At 40.6% G+C, this 17849-nt stretch overlaps 1 protein-coding gene across 4 annotated transcripts in view; it reads left to right on the top strand.

Moving 5' to 3' along the window:
- Positions 1–17849, top strand: part of LTBP1 (latent transforming growth factor beta binding protein 1) — a 262829-nt gene that overhangs the window by 229085 nt on the left and 15895 nt on the right. For all 4 annotated transcript variants that reach the window (XM_089529704.1, XM_089529702.1, XM_089529706.1 and 1 more), the window contains 2 exons: positions 4898–5038; positions 8472–8642. In XM_089529704.1, the coding sequence (XP_089385830.1) occupies positions 4898–5038; positions 8472–8642 (312 nt within the window). The remainder of the gene's footprint in view (positions 1–4897; positions 5039–8471; positions 8643–17849) is intronic.

Below are 17849 nucleotides of genomic sequence, written 5' to 3'. Positions count from 1 at the left end.
CTGTTGCAGAGGTTCCCTGTTGAAACCTGTGGAAGCAGGAACAAGAGTGCACTGGACAGAGGAGGGGCAGTGAATGTGTTCCTGTCATCTCTTGTTATGGGATTTCTGTTGTCTGTGTTTGAACACCAAATAAGGCTATACTTTGGGTTGGTTACAGGCCAAAGGATGGGAATTGTGAAGTCCACAGGCCACATGCAACCCAAGAAGGAGCTCCCCCAACTCAGCTCCCCACCACCACAAAAATGTCCTAAAATTTACATTCTTGCCAGCTGAATCTTCTAGAGCTTCCCATTGCAAAAAAAGTGTCCTAAAATCTGACAGTCGTGTCCCAAGAAACATCCAAGGTGTATGCCTTCCAACTTTAACACTATTTAATAATAATAATAATAATAATAATAATAATAATAATTTATATTCTGCTTTTTCACAGGGAAGCAGATCACAACAATAAAATGACACAACATACAATCAAAATTACAATTAAAAAAACAGATCCCAAAAACCCAGCCCTCCCCCCAATCGTATTTAGTTCCCAAAAAGAAAGTTGGCCTTGTGCTGGTATTTCGAAGAGATAGTTTCATATGGCAGAGAGCTGAAGGCCCTCTAAAGATAGCCGACATAGAGAAGCAAAGACTGTAGGTAGCAGTGTGTGTATGTGTGTGGCTGTCAAGTTGCCTGTTGACTTATGGTGACCCTTTCAATTTCATAGGGTTTTCTTAGACAAGGAATACTCGGATGTGGTTTTGCCAGTTCCTTCCTTTGAAATGTAGCCCACAGTACCTGGTATTCATTGGTGGTCTTCCATCCAAGTACAAACCAGGGCAGATCCTACTTAGCTTTTAAGATCATTCAGGATTTGGTCCCTTTAGGTATTTAGGCCCCTTAAGATAGCAATGTATTAGAATATAAATACAGAACAAAACATTGGTGATAAGGCTATGAAGGGCTTTGAAGATTATATCAAGGCCCTTGTGCTGTATCCACCTGGAAAGCAAAGAGTAGAAACCTAAGGGGGCTGCCACTTGATCAGAGAAACAGGATGAGTATGATGTTGATAATAGCATGCAAGAATAAACCTGAGCCAATAGAAGAGCAGAGAGGAACAGATTGCAGGCATCTAGGTAAGAGATAACCAAAGCAGAGACCAGAGCTCTTGCCATATAGACAGAAAATAAGTTTAATGTTTTATTAAGAATTTGATAGAGTAATTAATGAAAGTCAACACGATGATGTAGCAGCATTCTTCACATTCAGCATAACATATAGTTTATCTCTTAGTGCAAAACATAGTAGCTAGGCTAAATTAATAAATCCACTACCTGTGGTAGTGGATCAAATATGTTGCTTCTTTTGAGGGGTAGAATCATAGAGTTGGAAGAGACCACAAGGGCCATCCAGTCCAACCCCCTGTCATGCAGGAACTCTCAATCAAAGTATGCCTGACAGATGGCCATCCAGCCTCTGTTTAAAGACCTCTAAGGAAGGAGACGCCACTACACTCCGAGGGAGTGTGTTCCACTTTCGAACGGTCCTTACTGTCAGGAAGTTCCTCCTAACGTTGAGGTGGAGTCTCTTTTCCTAGAGCTTGCATCCATTGAGTTTGAATTCCAGCAAATATCAGGATAATTGAAGTCACCCATCACTACTACATCTCTCCTTTCTGAGTGTGTGGTCATCTGTTCTAGAAAGACATCATCCAATTCCTCCGTCTGACTTGGGGGTCTGTAGTAGACTCCCACAATAACATCCTTGTTGTTTCCCTCCCCTTTAATTTTTATCCAGATGCTCTCCACCTGGCTTCCAGAACTGATGCCCTCTTTGCTGGTGTAAATGTCCCTGACATATAATGCTATTCCTCCTCCTTTCCTGTTTGGCCTGTTTCTCTTGAAAAGGTTATACCCCTCTATTTCTACATTCCAGTCATGAGACTCATTGCACCAGGTTTCAGTCATGCCTATTATATCATATTTGTTTTGTTGTGCTAGGAGTTCAAGTTCATCTTGCTTATTCCCCATGCTCTGTGCATTAGTGTAGAGACATCTTAGACCATGGGTCCCCCCTACTTGCTGCCTGTGCAAGTTTTTTTCCTCCCACTTTTGCACTGTTTTGTCTTGTTCCCTCTATGACAGTTTGGCCCCATACAGACAGGCCAAAATAAAGCTGCTTCAGGTCACTTTGGAGGTATGCTGTTTAAATGATACATGCGTCCTAAAGGTCCAGAAGCCATGTCAAAGCCACAACCCAGTCCTAAGGACCGGAGCACAGCTTTGGCACAGACTCCGGACTCTTAGGACACATGCATCATTTAAACAACATACCTCCAAAGTGACCTGAAGCAGCTTTATTTTGGCAGTCTGTATGGGGCCTTTGACTATTTTTTCCAGCCCTTTTGCCTTCCAGAATACTGTCTACCTCGCCCACATAACTCAGTTTAAAGCCCTCCTGATCAAATTTTTCAGAAAAGAGCCCCATATTCATAACCAGTGGATGTTGCTGGTAAAAGGCTGAGGTAGAGATTACTAAAAGACTGCACTTTGCACTGAAAACCTCACAAGCATGCATTTAGCAGTTGGTTCAGTATCCACATACCTGCATGAAGTATCTCTGACCATTCCCATTCTATCTCAGTTGCTGTTCAGCAACTGGCATATGTCAGGTTTCACCATCCTTAATAACCTCATTCCCACAGTTAGTACACATATTACTGCAGCTTGCCATGTTGAGCCTTGTCATGTTTGCTAGGTGTCTCACTGAGACATCTTTAGACACACCATAGTTCACCTGTAAAATTTGCTGCTACAAGGTTTGGTGGTGGTTTCAAGAATACACAGTTTTATAAGGGAGTTTTAAGAAATACATGGAGATAGTTCTATCACTGGCCAGCTAGCATAGTTGCTATCTGTAGCACCCAGGTTTGGAGGAATTACACCTCTGAATTCTATCATGAGGAAAATGCAAGAGGGCTATTACCCTCATTTCATTTCATTTCATAAGTTTCCAAAGCAGCAATTACGATGCTGATCTAGATAGTCCTTTGGTCTTAACTCAGTAAAAAATCTTGTTACTTTCATGTGAAGCATGTATATTTTGGCGATAGGGCCAAGATGTTGAAAAGAATTGCTAATCCTCTGCGAGCTCAGTTTACCTCTAGTTTCTACAGGTTTTATGTCGATGTCAACTGAGCTCTGCCCAATCTAATCCTCTATTCCTTTTACATGCGTACAGCATTGATATCATCTTGTTGAGTGTAGTTTTCTACTTGTTAAAAAAAAAAGTCTGTTTGAGGAAATTGATATTTTGAGTGTAATTTTCCCCCTCAGAAGAAGGGCTGATATGCAATATGGAATAGCAATTCACACTTTGGATGATTATGATTGTGCTCCCATAAGTCTACTGAACTGCCTACTCGTTCACTTTTTCCCATTTGACTGAAAATTATTCCTAGTCATGACCTTGACTTCTGCAGTTTAAACAGAAAAACATTCTGTGTGGAATAACATAATGAAAGAAAACCACAGCACAAATTTTATCATTTTGGGTCCAAAAAGCTTTTATTTTCCTGATGTAAAGCCATTCCTTGCATTTTGCTTCTTCTTTGTGAAGTGAGCTATGCTGGGATAGAGCTGGAAAATGCTAAATCCATTTCTGTATGTTTGTAAAAATTGGGCACGGTTTAGTCAGGACTTGATTTTCAGTGGTTCAATCGATGCAGTTGCCCTAGACTCCTCACTGACAAAGGGTCTAGGCATAAATAAAAAGGTATAATTTCCTTTATATTTTTCCCGTCTCTTCCTGAATCTCTGGACCTTTCTGTTATCGTCAACATTTTGTGTGTTACTGGAGTAATTGTGTAAAAATGCATTGAATTTGCAGAGCTGAAAATCTGTTAATATAGGAGATTTATGCCGGCCATCATACTTTACATTTTGTTTGATGTTTATTCATTTATTTGTTTGATTTCTATGGCACCAGTCCCAGAATAGCTCACACATGTACACAAAGAGGGCTCTGTTTTTTTAAACTAAAGGTTCCAACTAATCTAAACTGGGCCTTGCTTCTGTGTATTGACCACCTTTTTATTCTTGCTCTTTAACAACAAATCAGGAATACATAGGAGATAAATCCATACATCATCATCTAACTCAGGTGTGGGCAACCTCTGTTCCTTTGGATATTGTTTAACTGCACCTCCTGTCGTTCCTCACCATTGGTTCTGCTGGCTAAGGGTCATAGGAGTTGCAGTCCAGCAACATTTAGGGTTGAAGGGCAATGTATAAATACCATAAACAAACAAACAAACAAACATTTGAAGGTCAACACATTACCTATCCATGATCCAAGGCATTCAGTTACTTACTCTTGTGTTCATGAGAACAATTAATTAAACATTGAATTGAAAGTCACTCTGAATTACATTTTGGGAGAAAGGAGAAAATAAATCCAATAAATAAACACACATATTTTCATTTTTTGTTGATGCTTGAGAAGGGGAGAAATATTAGCTTGAACATGCAGTGGGACCTCGATATCCATGGACCCCCCCCACCCCCCATGAATACCAAAATACGTGGATGCTCAAGTCTCGTTGTCCCATTATCCTTAATGGCAGCATGGATGTGTGCACACACTACCACTGGGGACAATGGGGGCTGTCCCTGATGGTGGTGCAGCCATACATACACGGCACCGTTAGGGACAACAAGGGCTTGCATCCATGGATGTTGAAATCTGTGGCTGGCAGGTTCAAGGTCCCACTGTATATGGAAGCATGTCTGATTTAAATCTGAACTAAATAAAAATAAGACCCACTATTCCTTTTTTCATCAGTTAACGTTATTTCTCTAAACTGTCTTGTAGTAACTGATGTCCTTTATACTTTTTATTTGTATTTGAACAGATACAGATGAATGCCAAGATCCCAATAGTTGTATTGATGGGCAATGCATCAACACTGAAGGATCTTACAGTTGTTTCTGTACACACCCAATGGTTCTGGATTCTACAGAAAAGCGATGCATCAGGCCAGCAGAATCTAGTGGTATGACTTATTTACATGCATGATGAGATTCAAGGAAAAGTGCAGACATGGTCAGCTAACCATTGTAGAAAGGATGTGCTGGACTTAGTTTAATTTTGTTTCCACTTTTTTAAAACTAATTTTGGGCCATAATCAGTAAGGGGTGAAGCAGACAGGCCAGAAAAAGCAGCTCAAAAACTCCACTGACCACGTCAGCTGCTACCAAGTTAGTCTGAATGTGCACGGCACATGACCACACCAGAGTTAATGTGGCTTAGAGCTGTGGTGCTCCATTAATATTTTTTTGCTGACTCTCCCATAACTGCTCGGTTGCAGGGACAAAGGATCACACACACACACATACCCAGATGCAGCACCACCCACCTCATAAACACATCCGTGTGACCCTTCACACCATTGCACTGATGCCATACACATCAGTAGGACAGCGCCACCTAGCGAGATCATGTCGCCCATGTGGGCTGCATTGGCACTTACCTGCAATCTGCAAGTGCAGCGGCCAGCAGATTGCAGCTCCCACCAACAAGACAACACCTGCAGACACAGAGATAAGTGATCTCACTCAGCAGAGCAAGACAACCATCACAGCATCCTCTGCAGCCATTCTACATAGCAGTGCCATAGCTGCCATCATGATGGCACCGGCTAGATGCCCACGCCGCTGGTGGATTTATCCGAGAAGCTGGGCTTCCCACAAGTAGTGGACACTGTGGATGGGTGCCACTGTCTGAATGTGCCACCACTGGGACAGAGAGAACAGTTTGTCAGCTGCAAGGACAGCAACTCCATCCTACTCCAGAGGACCTACAATCACATGGGGAACTTCATGGATGTGGAATTTGGTTGGAGTGGGAAGAGACACAATGCACGTATCATCTGCAATTCTGCATCTTCAAAACCATGGAGGCTGGCATCTTCATGCCAGAGAAACCAACCATCACCCTGAGGGACCAGCAGATCAGCCTGCCTCTGCTTTCCACCAGTAATTGTCTGATATGGAAGTGGCTCATGAAGCCATACCGGGGACCACTAATGCCAAGGAGAGACTGTTCAACAATCACCTGAATAGCGATGGGGCAGGGTGTTAGACAAGGGCCAACACCGCAAGCGCCAGTTCATGCTGCCCACTTTGGGGGCACGTATTGAGGTCAATGAAGATCGAAAAAGCTAGAGGATGAGACAGCATGAGAGGCCCTGGCACAGTTTTTTCACACTGGGAGGATGTGACATTCCCCCCCCCCCCCCCCATATTTGACCTCGGGATGCCATTGTAACCTGTCATGCAGCAAGCAATTTGATAAACATGTCCCATCATCCATCTTCTGTGTATGGCTGTTATTAATGTTGGTGTGCAGTCATTCCCAAGAAGAATGAGCAAATAAATAGTGCACATTCCACAGATTTGTCAGTGTTGAAAACCCAGCATTTTCATTTTTCGTTGTCTGCTGCTTTTTGAACAGAAAACATTGCACAAAATACAAACATCACATTTTACCAACTTTTCACTTTAACCACATGAAACCATACACACACACACACACACACACACGGCTGTGCATATAATATTTTAATTTATAGGTATAATTTTAATTTTGCTAGTTGTTTATGTCACAATTATTACCATTACGTTTAGTGATATATGGGAATTGCAATTCGTGAGTAACATTAATACAAAAAACCTTACTAAGGATTCTGTATAGTGTGGTAGGGGACATCAGTTGGGGGTAGCATCATGACACAAACGCTAGTGATACCACTGATCCCTAAACCCTTCTTCCTATGTCATTGCAATTGAGTCCAGATTTCACAGAAAGAATCCCAAGAGGAGCTTCCTTTTCACAGTAGCATCAGTTTTAAAATAAGTTAACCCCATGGTAGGGGGACCTGTAGTGTAGGTTCATCTTCCATGATGTGGGCATTGGTGGCAGCAGTGAAGCAAACAAGATAGAGACTAGAATGACAGTGGTGGAAAACTGAAAAGAGTGAATCTGACCAAAAACAGGCAAAAATCTACCTGAAGACATCTACCTGAAGATGCAATAGAACCAGCAAAAAAGGCTCTTTTTGGCTAAAACTATTGGAGTTGCACAGAACCGCTCAGCTGAGCTATTTCAGGTGACCAGGGATCTTTTACAATCTGATCTGAGGAGAATTTAAGGCACTCAACAGCTAGTTGTGAAGAATTTGCCCACCATTTTGCTGATAAAATCTCTCAGATTCGCTCTGATTTGTCCAGTTTTGATGGATACTTTTCAATTAGTGCAGCCTGATGATGTGGACAGGATCCTTAGAGATATGAGTGCCACCATATGTATACTAGACCCTTGCCCTTCTTGGCTTATTAAACAGGCCAGAGGAGGACTGGTGGAGTGGATAAGGGAAGTGATTAATGTATCTTTACAGCAAGGCAGGGTCATAACATGCCTAAAAGAGGCTGTGGTAAGACCTCTTTTGAAAAAACCTTTCCTGGATCCTATTGTACTAAATAATCACAGGCCAGTTTACATCCTTCCATTTTTGGGCAAGGTGCTGGAGCATGTACTGGCCTCTCAACTCCAGGGATTCCTGGATGAGACGGATTATCTAAATCCATGTCATTCTGGTTTCAGGCCTGGTTATGGGACAGAAACCGCTTTGGTCACCTTGGTGGATGACCTACGCAGGGAACTAGAAAGGGGGAATGTGTCCCTGTTGGTTCTACTGGACCTCTCAGTGGCTTTTGATACCTTTGACTATGGTATCCTTCTGAGTGACCTTTGGGATGGGGTTTGGAGGTACTATTTTACAGTGGCTCTGTTCTTTCTTGGAGGGGCCTTCTCAGAAGGTGGAGCTGAATTATTCCTGTTCAACTCCTTGGCAATTGGCCTGTAGGGTCACTCAGGGCTCAATCCTGTCCCCTATGCTTTTTAACATCTACATAACCACTGGGATAGGTTGTTAGGAGTTTTGGAGTATGATGTCACCTATACGCTGATGATACCCAGCTCTATCACTCTTTTACACCTAATTCCAAGGAAGCTGTTCCTGTCCTAAACCGGTGTCTGGCCACTGTAATGGACTGGATGAGGGCAAACAAATTGACGCTTAATCCAGCCTTCTTGATTTCTATGCCTGCAGCAGAGTAAAGAGACACTTGATTTGTACACTTTTCCAGGGCTGTGGAGGTAGTGAGGCTCAAAGAGACACCAACTATTTTCATTTGACTCAGGTTCATACTTTGCGGTACTTCTGAATTCAGCACTGAGGCTGGAAGCCCAGGTATGAGCAGTGACCAGGAGTGCTTTTGCACCGCTAAAACTCGTGCGCCAACTGTGCCCCTTCCTGGAGAAGTCAGATCTGGCCACAATGATACATGCTTTAGTTACATCGCGTTTGGATTACTGACGCAATGAGACTGTTATGAGTGACTACATGTCTTTGCCTTCTGTTTCAGAACAAACCGAAGAAACAGATGTCTACCAGGACCTTTGCTGGCAACATCTGAGTGATGATTTTGTTTGCAGCCGTCCTCTTGTTGGAAAACAAACAACTTACACTGAGTGTTGTTGTTTATATGGTGAAGCATGGGGTATGCAATGTGCACTCTGTCCCATGAAGAATTCAGGTAAGGTATCTTGCTAGTGAGCTGAGAAGTATTGCACAATAAGTCTTTTGCACTTTAATTTGGGGAACTTCCATTTGCACAAAAGAGATGCAATTTCCCCCCCCCCCCACCACCACCACCATAGTTCACATCAGAAGAAATTTTGAATTTTATTTTATATAGGATAAATTCATATTGGTATAAGATGAAATCTCACATTATTTTAATTCCTATTACCTGATGATATGAAAATCTAAATCTTATGGCATCAGGTCTACATAATGAATTGCTTCAGGTCTTTGACTCTGTTGGATTACAAATTAATTGTCCCTGATATTTGGGCATACTAACTAGAACGGACCAGGATTGTGAATCCAACAAAATTTGGAAGATTGGAGGTTCCCTACCCATTTTATAGTTATTGATTTCTGCCTTATAATTAATGTGAGTTAATGTAGTGATAATGTAGAAGGATTATTTAAACCAAAGTCTTAAATGCTGGGTTAGATCTGCATAAGTGATGTTTTCGCTCCATTAATCATGATGACTATGATTAATTAATTGTAATGGTTTGCCCACTTGATTACATTAAGACTAAGTTGTGACTCATCTGGATTCAAACTACTGCTAGTGATGAGTAAACACAATCAAACGGAACTTTCTTCTAAGTAAATGTGCATAGGGTCAGTGGCATCTCTGGGGGGGTGCACCAGGGGACACCCCAGAAGAGAAGTAATGTCTGGTCCAGCCCTCCTCCTTCAGAGGGGGAAGGGGTGAGTGCCCTCTCCCATTTTTGCCCCTGAGACCATGGCCACTTCAGGAGGGGGGGGGGGTGCGCTGGCAATCTACCCATGAGTAGGGATTCGCTGCAACGGTCGACTCAAGAATAGGGAGCTGCCTCCTTGGTGTACTCGCTTAGTAGTGGGCTGTCACTGCTCCTACTCGCACATAGACCACAAGGGCTACTCTGTACTCATGAGTAGACTGCCAACACTGCCCCCTTCACTGTGGGAAAGGAGAGGGGGTTAGTGGGCCCCTTTGGCCATGCCCCCAGTAGCCCACACACACAACATATTGGGTGACACTGGGGGCAAGCAATATTACTGCATATGAATGCAGTGTTACTTTACTGAAATTACAAGCTACATATTTGGAAGAATCTATGCTTCTTGATAACATTTCCAGTATCTTTGAACCCTGAAATATATATTGATTTAGAACATTTGTGCCAGTTCATCTGCATGGAGTGTATAATTCTCAACCGGTTTCCTGCCTACGTAACAAATGTGTGCTGATTTAGTTGGCCAGTTTCTTTCCTTGGAAAGTAAGTTCTCCAGCTCCTTAATCCACCTTGCTTCCCAATTTGGGGAGAAATGCAGTATGGTGATGTTGATACAGGAGTTTAGGAGTGTGTGTGTGGCAGTGGGAAAGATTAATACTTTGGAGTTGTAATGTGGACAGTTCCTGATTTTCTCCATTTGAGAGCTGATGAATATTTGCTGTGACCAACAGTGCTCTGTTTGTTTATTCGTTCATTCATTTTCCTCCTAATTCATTCACTCTCTCACACACTCATCCCATTCTTTTGCTGTCTCTCATGAATCCAAGTTGATTTTGGCCTTTTTAAAAAATATTTTCACTCTAGCAGCTTTCCTCCACCCAGTTCAGCAAACCTTCTTTTAAATTCCACTGTTTTTTGCCAGTGTGTCCCAAGAGGAAGGGAGAAATGGGGTTCTATCGAGAGAAAATTACTGCAAAAACATGGTGTGTGCATGGCTTCTGCATTTAATACTGAGACTGGCTAGACAATTGCCAGGAACACATTTTCCTAATAAAAAATACTCTGTTTAGTAGAACAGAGCATTTTCTGTTGGAAATAATTCTTTCATGGCCTTTTATAAGTTTCACTTTTTTGACTGATCCTATTGTCAAAATTTAGCTAAAGACATTTGCCAACAACCACATCAGTTTGTTTAAAATCAAGCAAGGATTTTTTTTTTTTAACCACAGGTCACAATTGCCTGAGATAAAGTATTCAGTGCGTATCAGATTATCTTAATTCAGAACTATGAAGACATTCTTTTCTCTGTTTCACTTCAGGCAAAAGCATTTGTAACTTTTGGGGGTAAAAAATCAAGTCAGTTGCAAAAAGTAAAAAAAAAAATTTCCTTCAAAACAAATTAATTATCAAGTCTCTCCCTCTCTCTCTCATCAAATTTGCATGTCTGTATCACTCGTAGCCCAGTCTTTATGACAGTGGACTTTTAACAGCTTTTCTTGCTGAGCTAATGGGAGTTCTGTGAAGTAAAGATCATAAAGACCTTTTATACAGTTTGTGTGCTTGACTACTCCTTTGCACTCATTCATGAGCCCCCAGTGCCACATGCCTGGAAGATGGTTTTCCACCTGGATGTTGGGGCCCTAAACCCTGACCCACCTGCAGAGGGGGCTTACGGCTCATTCCTTATTGTAGAAGTAACCACCTACAATCTTACGGATCCTAGGATGAACTCATTTGCAACTGTTTGGATAAATCCTAGTATCTGTGAGAGGGCCACGTTGTACTCTAGTCAAACTATCTCAAACTATGCTAGGTTGTGGGGTTGGTTGTTTTTGTGGGAGGTTTGTTTTTTTTTACATAGTTAGTCTCTGTGCATTAAGAGCAGCATTCAGTTTCACTGAAATATAAGAGATGGACATTCAGAGATAAGGTTAAATTCAGAATTGTACTCTTATACATCTGCTAATATGGTAGGTCTTTCCCTTTCTCTCCTCTCTTCCACAGCCCTCTACACCATCCAAAAATCCTGCTTCTCAGTGTTTCCCAGCCCCAAAATCTACTCTGAATGGTTTCTGATTTTTTTCCTCAAAGTTATTCATGATTTACCTTCCCTATCTAGGATTTCCATAATTGTCCACTAAAACCAGGGACAAAATGTAGGACAAATTCTAGACCAAACTGTAGGACAAATGCAGGACAAATCTTCTCAACCAACCAGACTGAAAAACCTAGTTTCAACTGGGTTTCTAATGGTGGTTTGAACACATACCACTTAATTAGCAAGCTACGGTTAGTTTCAAGACACAAATAGATAGTCTACTACTAGTCATGATTCCTCTGGGGTGGATAAAATGCAGCCCATGGGTCACATGAGACTTTTCAATATTGTTTGTGACCCTCTTTAACCAGGGTTAAAAAAAATTGATATTTTTTCAAAAAAATGGGGGACATGCCCCAAATGCCCCCCTGTGCCCTCTAGGAGGCATGGGGACATTTTCATCATGTCTTTGCCTCCCCACCTCCTGCCATTGTAAGCGTGGGAGACAGCTTGTTCTAAAACAGGAAGTGAACAAAGGTTTCTCCTTGGCTTAAAACGGCTAGAGGTAGCAAAAAATAGCAAAAATACCTGCATGCCCCCAGAAGGCATATGGGAAAATTACAGGGCAAAAAAGTGTATTTTTGGAGGGAGTGCAGCCCTCCAAGTTCTTCTCGGTAGCTAATGCCCCTATGACTTAAACTGATATGTTTGTATAAATGTTCAGTTGCTCAAAGAGCTGCATGTTTTGTCATCCTGTTTCTGTAAGAGAAGATAACTTTATTTATTTATGTATAATATGTATTAACAATTACTCTGCCACAAGGAGAAACATACAAATGCACTCACTTTAAAAACAGAGTAAAAACCTTTTTCTTTTTCTTTTTTATTCAATTGGCCACTTTTATGTTATCAGTTTGGATGAATTAAAGCCTCTCCCTGGGAATGACTGGAAAGCAGTCCCAGGGATTTAGAAAAGCTAAAGCATTAGGAGTTGGAAAGCAATGAGGCTAAAGGGAGGGTGCAATATGCAGAACTGATTAATAGAAGAGAATGAAGAAGCCGCTAAGGTTGAGGGAAGCAGCAGGGAATATGAGAAACAGAAGATTTTTTAAAAAAAATCTAAAAAGAAAACAGACTCTGAAACTGCTCCATAATGCTTAAGATGAAGGAGAGTGGGAGTAATGAGTGCTGCAGTCAAGAGTCACAGTGGCTAACGGAAGATGAGAGAAAGTAGGCAGTGTCCTGAAAAGTATGAGCCTATAAAAACAATGGAACAAAAAATAAGCCAAGGAGAAAATAGATCTAGGACAAAACTTCACAGATGGTCTACAGATGAGAAAGGCTGTTTACTGTTGCAAGGAAAAAAGGAAGCAGGCAAAGCAAGGGAGCCAAAGATATAAGTTTGCTAAGTTTAAGAGCCAAATAGACAACTTGGTGTCTTTCAGATGGTTTGGACTACAGTTCCCATAAGACTCTGCTAGCATAGCCAATGGGGTGGGAGTTGTAGGAATTATAATTTGAGACACTTGGACTGCAGCAGGTTGCCTAATCTGGCTTAGAGTTTAAAACTACATGATCTAGTGCAGTGCTTAAAATGATATGACAAGAGAGGTGGGAAAGATTTTTTTCCAAAATGTGCTAGGAACATGCACATTTATTTGTGCCCCTTGACTGTTTCTTTTCAGGGCCTTGGATCTCCGTAAAAGAAGTTCTTTGGGCCACGTACAACCTGTAGCTTGTTTCTTTATTGCATGGAAATATTCTGAGGATAGCCTGTGCACTGGTCCCAGTCCACAGATCACTATTTTGAGTAGCACTGGTCTAGAGAAAGGATGCAGAAAGTGCAGCATACAGGCTGCATGTAACTCACAAAACTGCTTTTGTGAGGCTCAAGAGCCCTCAAAAAAAATTGATCTCCTATTGGCAATTGATTTCCTGTAGAATGAAGGCTCCCCTAGACCCAACATGGCCCAGAGTAAAAATTGGCCCAGGGGTATTTGGGGGTAAAAAAAATGTTTCCCACAAACAGGGCTGGAGCAACATATACTCAAGATTCAACATCTCTGGCTGGGATGATAGATGTAATTGGGCAAATGAACACTTCATTCAAATTTCCTAGGATTGTACCATGGTCTGTTGTGCTTAAACTGTTGTGTTTGGAAATACTGTTGAGGAATTGCAATGCTTTTAACAGATTTGGCCCTTTTTTATGATGACACATAGAAAGTTCTGGTTACTAAGGTGAGTTTTTGTTAAGCCTTCAGGGATAAGAGAATAGGAAGCCTTGGCTGTTGTGCATAGCCACATAGACTGGAAGATTTTGTGTGGAATATCATAGCCATGGAGCAAGCTCTTCTAAGAACACATCATTTATGCCCTTTGTTCTTTGTTATATTGCAACAAATGACAATATATACCTATTGACTATCATGATACCTGCATACTACATATAAATCAGTGTTCAGGCATTGAGTCTCTGTCAGCTTTGTGCTTTTTTCACTCATTTTTGTTCTTTCGGTTTTTTCATTAGAAATACAAATGGCTCTGGGTTGGTTCTCCATATGGAAAATTCTCTATGCAGCCATATGGAAGAAGTAAATTTGACTGGCAACATGATGGGTGCCAACTCCTGCTGTAATGTACCTTCAGTTTAAGAGAGGCAGAGGTGACAGTGTGGAGAATTGGAGTTCAAGAAGATAAAACTGCAACCAGATCCTTAAGGCTCCATTAGGGCAGCTTTTCCCAGCCCAGGCCTTCCATATGTTTTTGACTAGATCTCTCTTTATCCTTGAATCTTGGCCATGCTGGCTGGAGATCAGGGGAGTTGTGGCCCAAAACATCTGGGAAGAGTGCAGGAGACTATGTTAATTACTCAAGTAGACTCTGGACAAATGCCATGTGCTGACTAGATTGTCTCCTCAGTCTCTGCAGAACTAAAGTTCAGCTGTTTTTCCTTGCCAGTTGGCTCACCCATCAGCTTCCTTGTAAAGAAAGTCTTTGGAAATGTTAGGTGGACTACAGCTCCCAACCACTGGCCGTGCTAACTTGCAGATTCTGGGTACTGTAGTCCAAAAATAAATTTTCCAAGCTCTGGGAAGGAATTACGGTGTCTGAGACTGGGAGCTTTTGGATTTATATTCAGCTGTCCCATATGAACTAGCTAAAAGGTGTTATTAATGGAAGATGTTTCTCTCTAAAAACTAGAGTTTTCTTCCACAAACAGCTATTAATTTCAAAGAGTGAAAGCATTCTCACATATGAAGGTGACAGACAAAGCTTTTATCAGTTTAGTGTTGCCACTTTTCAGTTCTTCACTTGATAGTCATTATTCATTGATTTGACATTGTTTGTTTGGAAGGGAGTTAAAATAAAAAACAACACAGTTTAAAGGAGTAAGAGGTAAAGAATCATCCTGTAGCTATAATTGTAGCATGGATCTGTAGACACAAAGTATTTTTTTTTCAGAATGGAAATAGTGCAAATAACTTTGTAACAATCATACATTCTGCTAGGACATATTTTAAAAGATAGATTAAATGATTATTATTATTTATTATTATTAAACTTTATTTATATAGCGCTATAGATTTACACAGCGCTGTACATACAATTAAAAAATCGATAAAAATGAAACCTGCTAATGGCATACATTCTACAGGATAATAACAAAATACATATAACACAATAGATAATTATACAAGATAGCATTAGATAAAATAAGCAAGTAACAAATTAGAAACATCGAATATCCCATATCAAAGCAAATACCAATAACAGTCAGATAACAATCACACAATGCCTGGGAACACTTCCTGAACAATATAGTCTTCAACTCAGTTTTGAAACTGGTTAAAGAAGTGATGACTCTTGCTTGTGGGGGAAGGAGCTTCCAAGAGTGAGGGGCAGCAAGTGAAAAGGGACGAATCCGGGACAGAGCAGTGGAGAGACTGGGCTGGGACAGCAGACCTTGACTACCAGAACGGAGTGCACGAGTGGGAAGGTGAGGAGAAAGATAAATAAGGAGCGGCCAGCCCATGCAGAGCTTTAAAATGGCGATTAGAATAATTTCTCACTATGGTTTGGATAATTTCCTTTTTTATTTTTTTTATTTGTAAAAAACCTCTCTAAAGATTCCCAAAAGCTCCATAGTCATTTTCATCACTACCTTCCCCACCATCTTCTCAATCTCACATTGAAATCCAAGCACAACTTGCAATGGGGATCAGCTGGCACTGCTGACTTCAGATTCCATCTTTTCTAAATTTACTTGTTACCAAGGAAAACAAAAAGAGGTGATGTTTAAGAATGGGATTTATTATTATTATTATTATTATTATTATTATTATATTTTCTTATATCCCATCTTTCTCCCAGTTCTCCCAATATAGGGACTCAAAGCAGCGAACAGCATATTTAAAACAATAAAATTTAAAAATAATACAACATTAAAATGTATAAAAATAAAATTAAAAAACAAACCATTTAAAAAGTTAAAGCAGTTGTGAGTGAGAACAGAATATGTTAAAAAATACAAACCTTAAAATTTCATTAGGACAACATTCCCATAAATGCCTGAAAGCCATTTGTCACTCTGACAGGGTTCATTTGCTTCATCCACAAGGTTTCACTAGGCTTGCAGGGTAATAAATATGGTTATAATTTAAAAATATGTTGGGATCTACATAAATTCAACCTAGAAAATGAGAAAATCAGAATAGTCAAAGATTTCCTGTACTTGGATCAAATATTGACCAGAACGGAGACTGCAGTCAAGAAATAGGAAGGTGACTAGGAATGGGAAGGACAGCCATAAATGAACTGGGGTAATTGCCTTACACATTTAAACTGCTTAGGGAGTGCTAGTTCATTGATAAGCAGTATAGAAATGTACTTGCTATTGCTGTTGTTAAATGGTTCCTGGAACAGATCAAGCCTGAACTGTCCCTGGCAGCCATGATGATGAAACTGAGGTTGTCATACATTGGCCACATGATGAGAAAGCACAACTCGTTGGAAAGGACAATAACGCTAGGAAAGGTAGAAGGTAGTAGAAAGAGAGGCAGACAGACTGCATGCCAGATGGATGGGCTCAATCAAGGAAATCACGGGCTGGAATCAGCAAACCAGTAGAGGACAGAGAGTCTTGGAGAGGCCTTATCCATAGGGTCACCATGAATCAGGATCAGCTCAAGTGCAGTTAACAACAACAAAGTGATATGCCAGATTAAATACCATTCCAATCTGTAACACATTGCAAAATATAATGTTGCTATTATTATCTGCCTCAAATCAACTCTGACATATGGTGACACTATCATATGGTTTTCAGAGGAGGTTTGCTATTGCCTTCCTGTTAGGCTGGGAGAGTGTGACTTGCCCTTTGGGTTTTCACAGCTGAGCAGAAATGTAAAAGCCTGGTCTCTCAAGAGTCCTAATCCTGCACTGAAACCACTACACCATATTGGCTCTCAAGTATCAAACTGTAAATTACCTTGGTCCTAAGCAGATTTACTTGGATTTACGTCTAAGTAAACATGCTTCATATCCTGACCTGTCATATTTCATATTGCTTACAAAACCACATTGCCATTATAACTAAGCCAAACATGAGTATATTCACACTTTATAGATTTATTTTTATTTTATTTTATTTTATGCTACAAGTATGTCACTTTTCTGAACTATTGCAGTTTGCAGAATTGGAAAATGAAAGATCCTTGCCCCAAACATACCACTTTTGATAAAAATTGGGCAGTCATCCCACAAAAGATTAATAACAACTGTGGATTTGTTTCACACATGTACACACATGCACACCACACTCCAACAACAACCCTTATAGTCTTAAAAGTTCATCTAAAAGTACAAGCAACTAAGGTTAGCCATACAGAAATGTTTGGAGGGTGATAGGATGCATTTGTGCAATAAGCTCACAGGTCCTAATAATCGTTCTATTGTATGTGTATCACTGTTTTACAGTTTGTGGCAGGGATATATTTAATTTTCAAGATTTTGTTCTTTCAGGACCAAGTACTTTGGTGTATTTTTAAACTTAACAAATTGTACTGACAACTGTGAATACACCAAAAGCTAAGATAAATTTGTTTCACTTTGGCAGTTAGAACCCTAGGCTCTCTCAAGGCTTTTATTCTTCCCTGATTTATGTTTGCTGCAATTTGTTCAGATGTTGAATATCTACAGTGCATATTTCCTACTCACCCTTCATTTGATGTTCTTTATTTAAAGAGGAGCTCCATAGTACTCATGTTCTTTTATCAGTTGACCATCAGCAGACATAAGGGGAGCATCAGAACTTCTGAGACAAATTAGGGACTTTGGGGGAATCCCAAGCTATGATATCTGGCAATTGCTTTAATTGGCAGAGGAACTTTTTTTTTTAACCAGGTTT

Source organism: Sceloporus occidentalis, unplaced genomic scaffold (genome assembly GCF_023333645.1).
Source record: "Sceloporus occidentalis isolate IW3139 unplaced genomic scaffold, rSceOcc1.0.p SCAF_6, whole genome shotgun sequence".
Lineage (NCBI taxonomy): Eukaryota > Metazoa > Chordata > Lepidosauria > Squamata > Phrynosomatidae > Sceloporus > Sceloporus occidentalis.
This window is presented reverse-complemented; position numbering and strand designations above follow the sequence as displayed.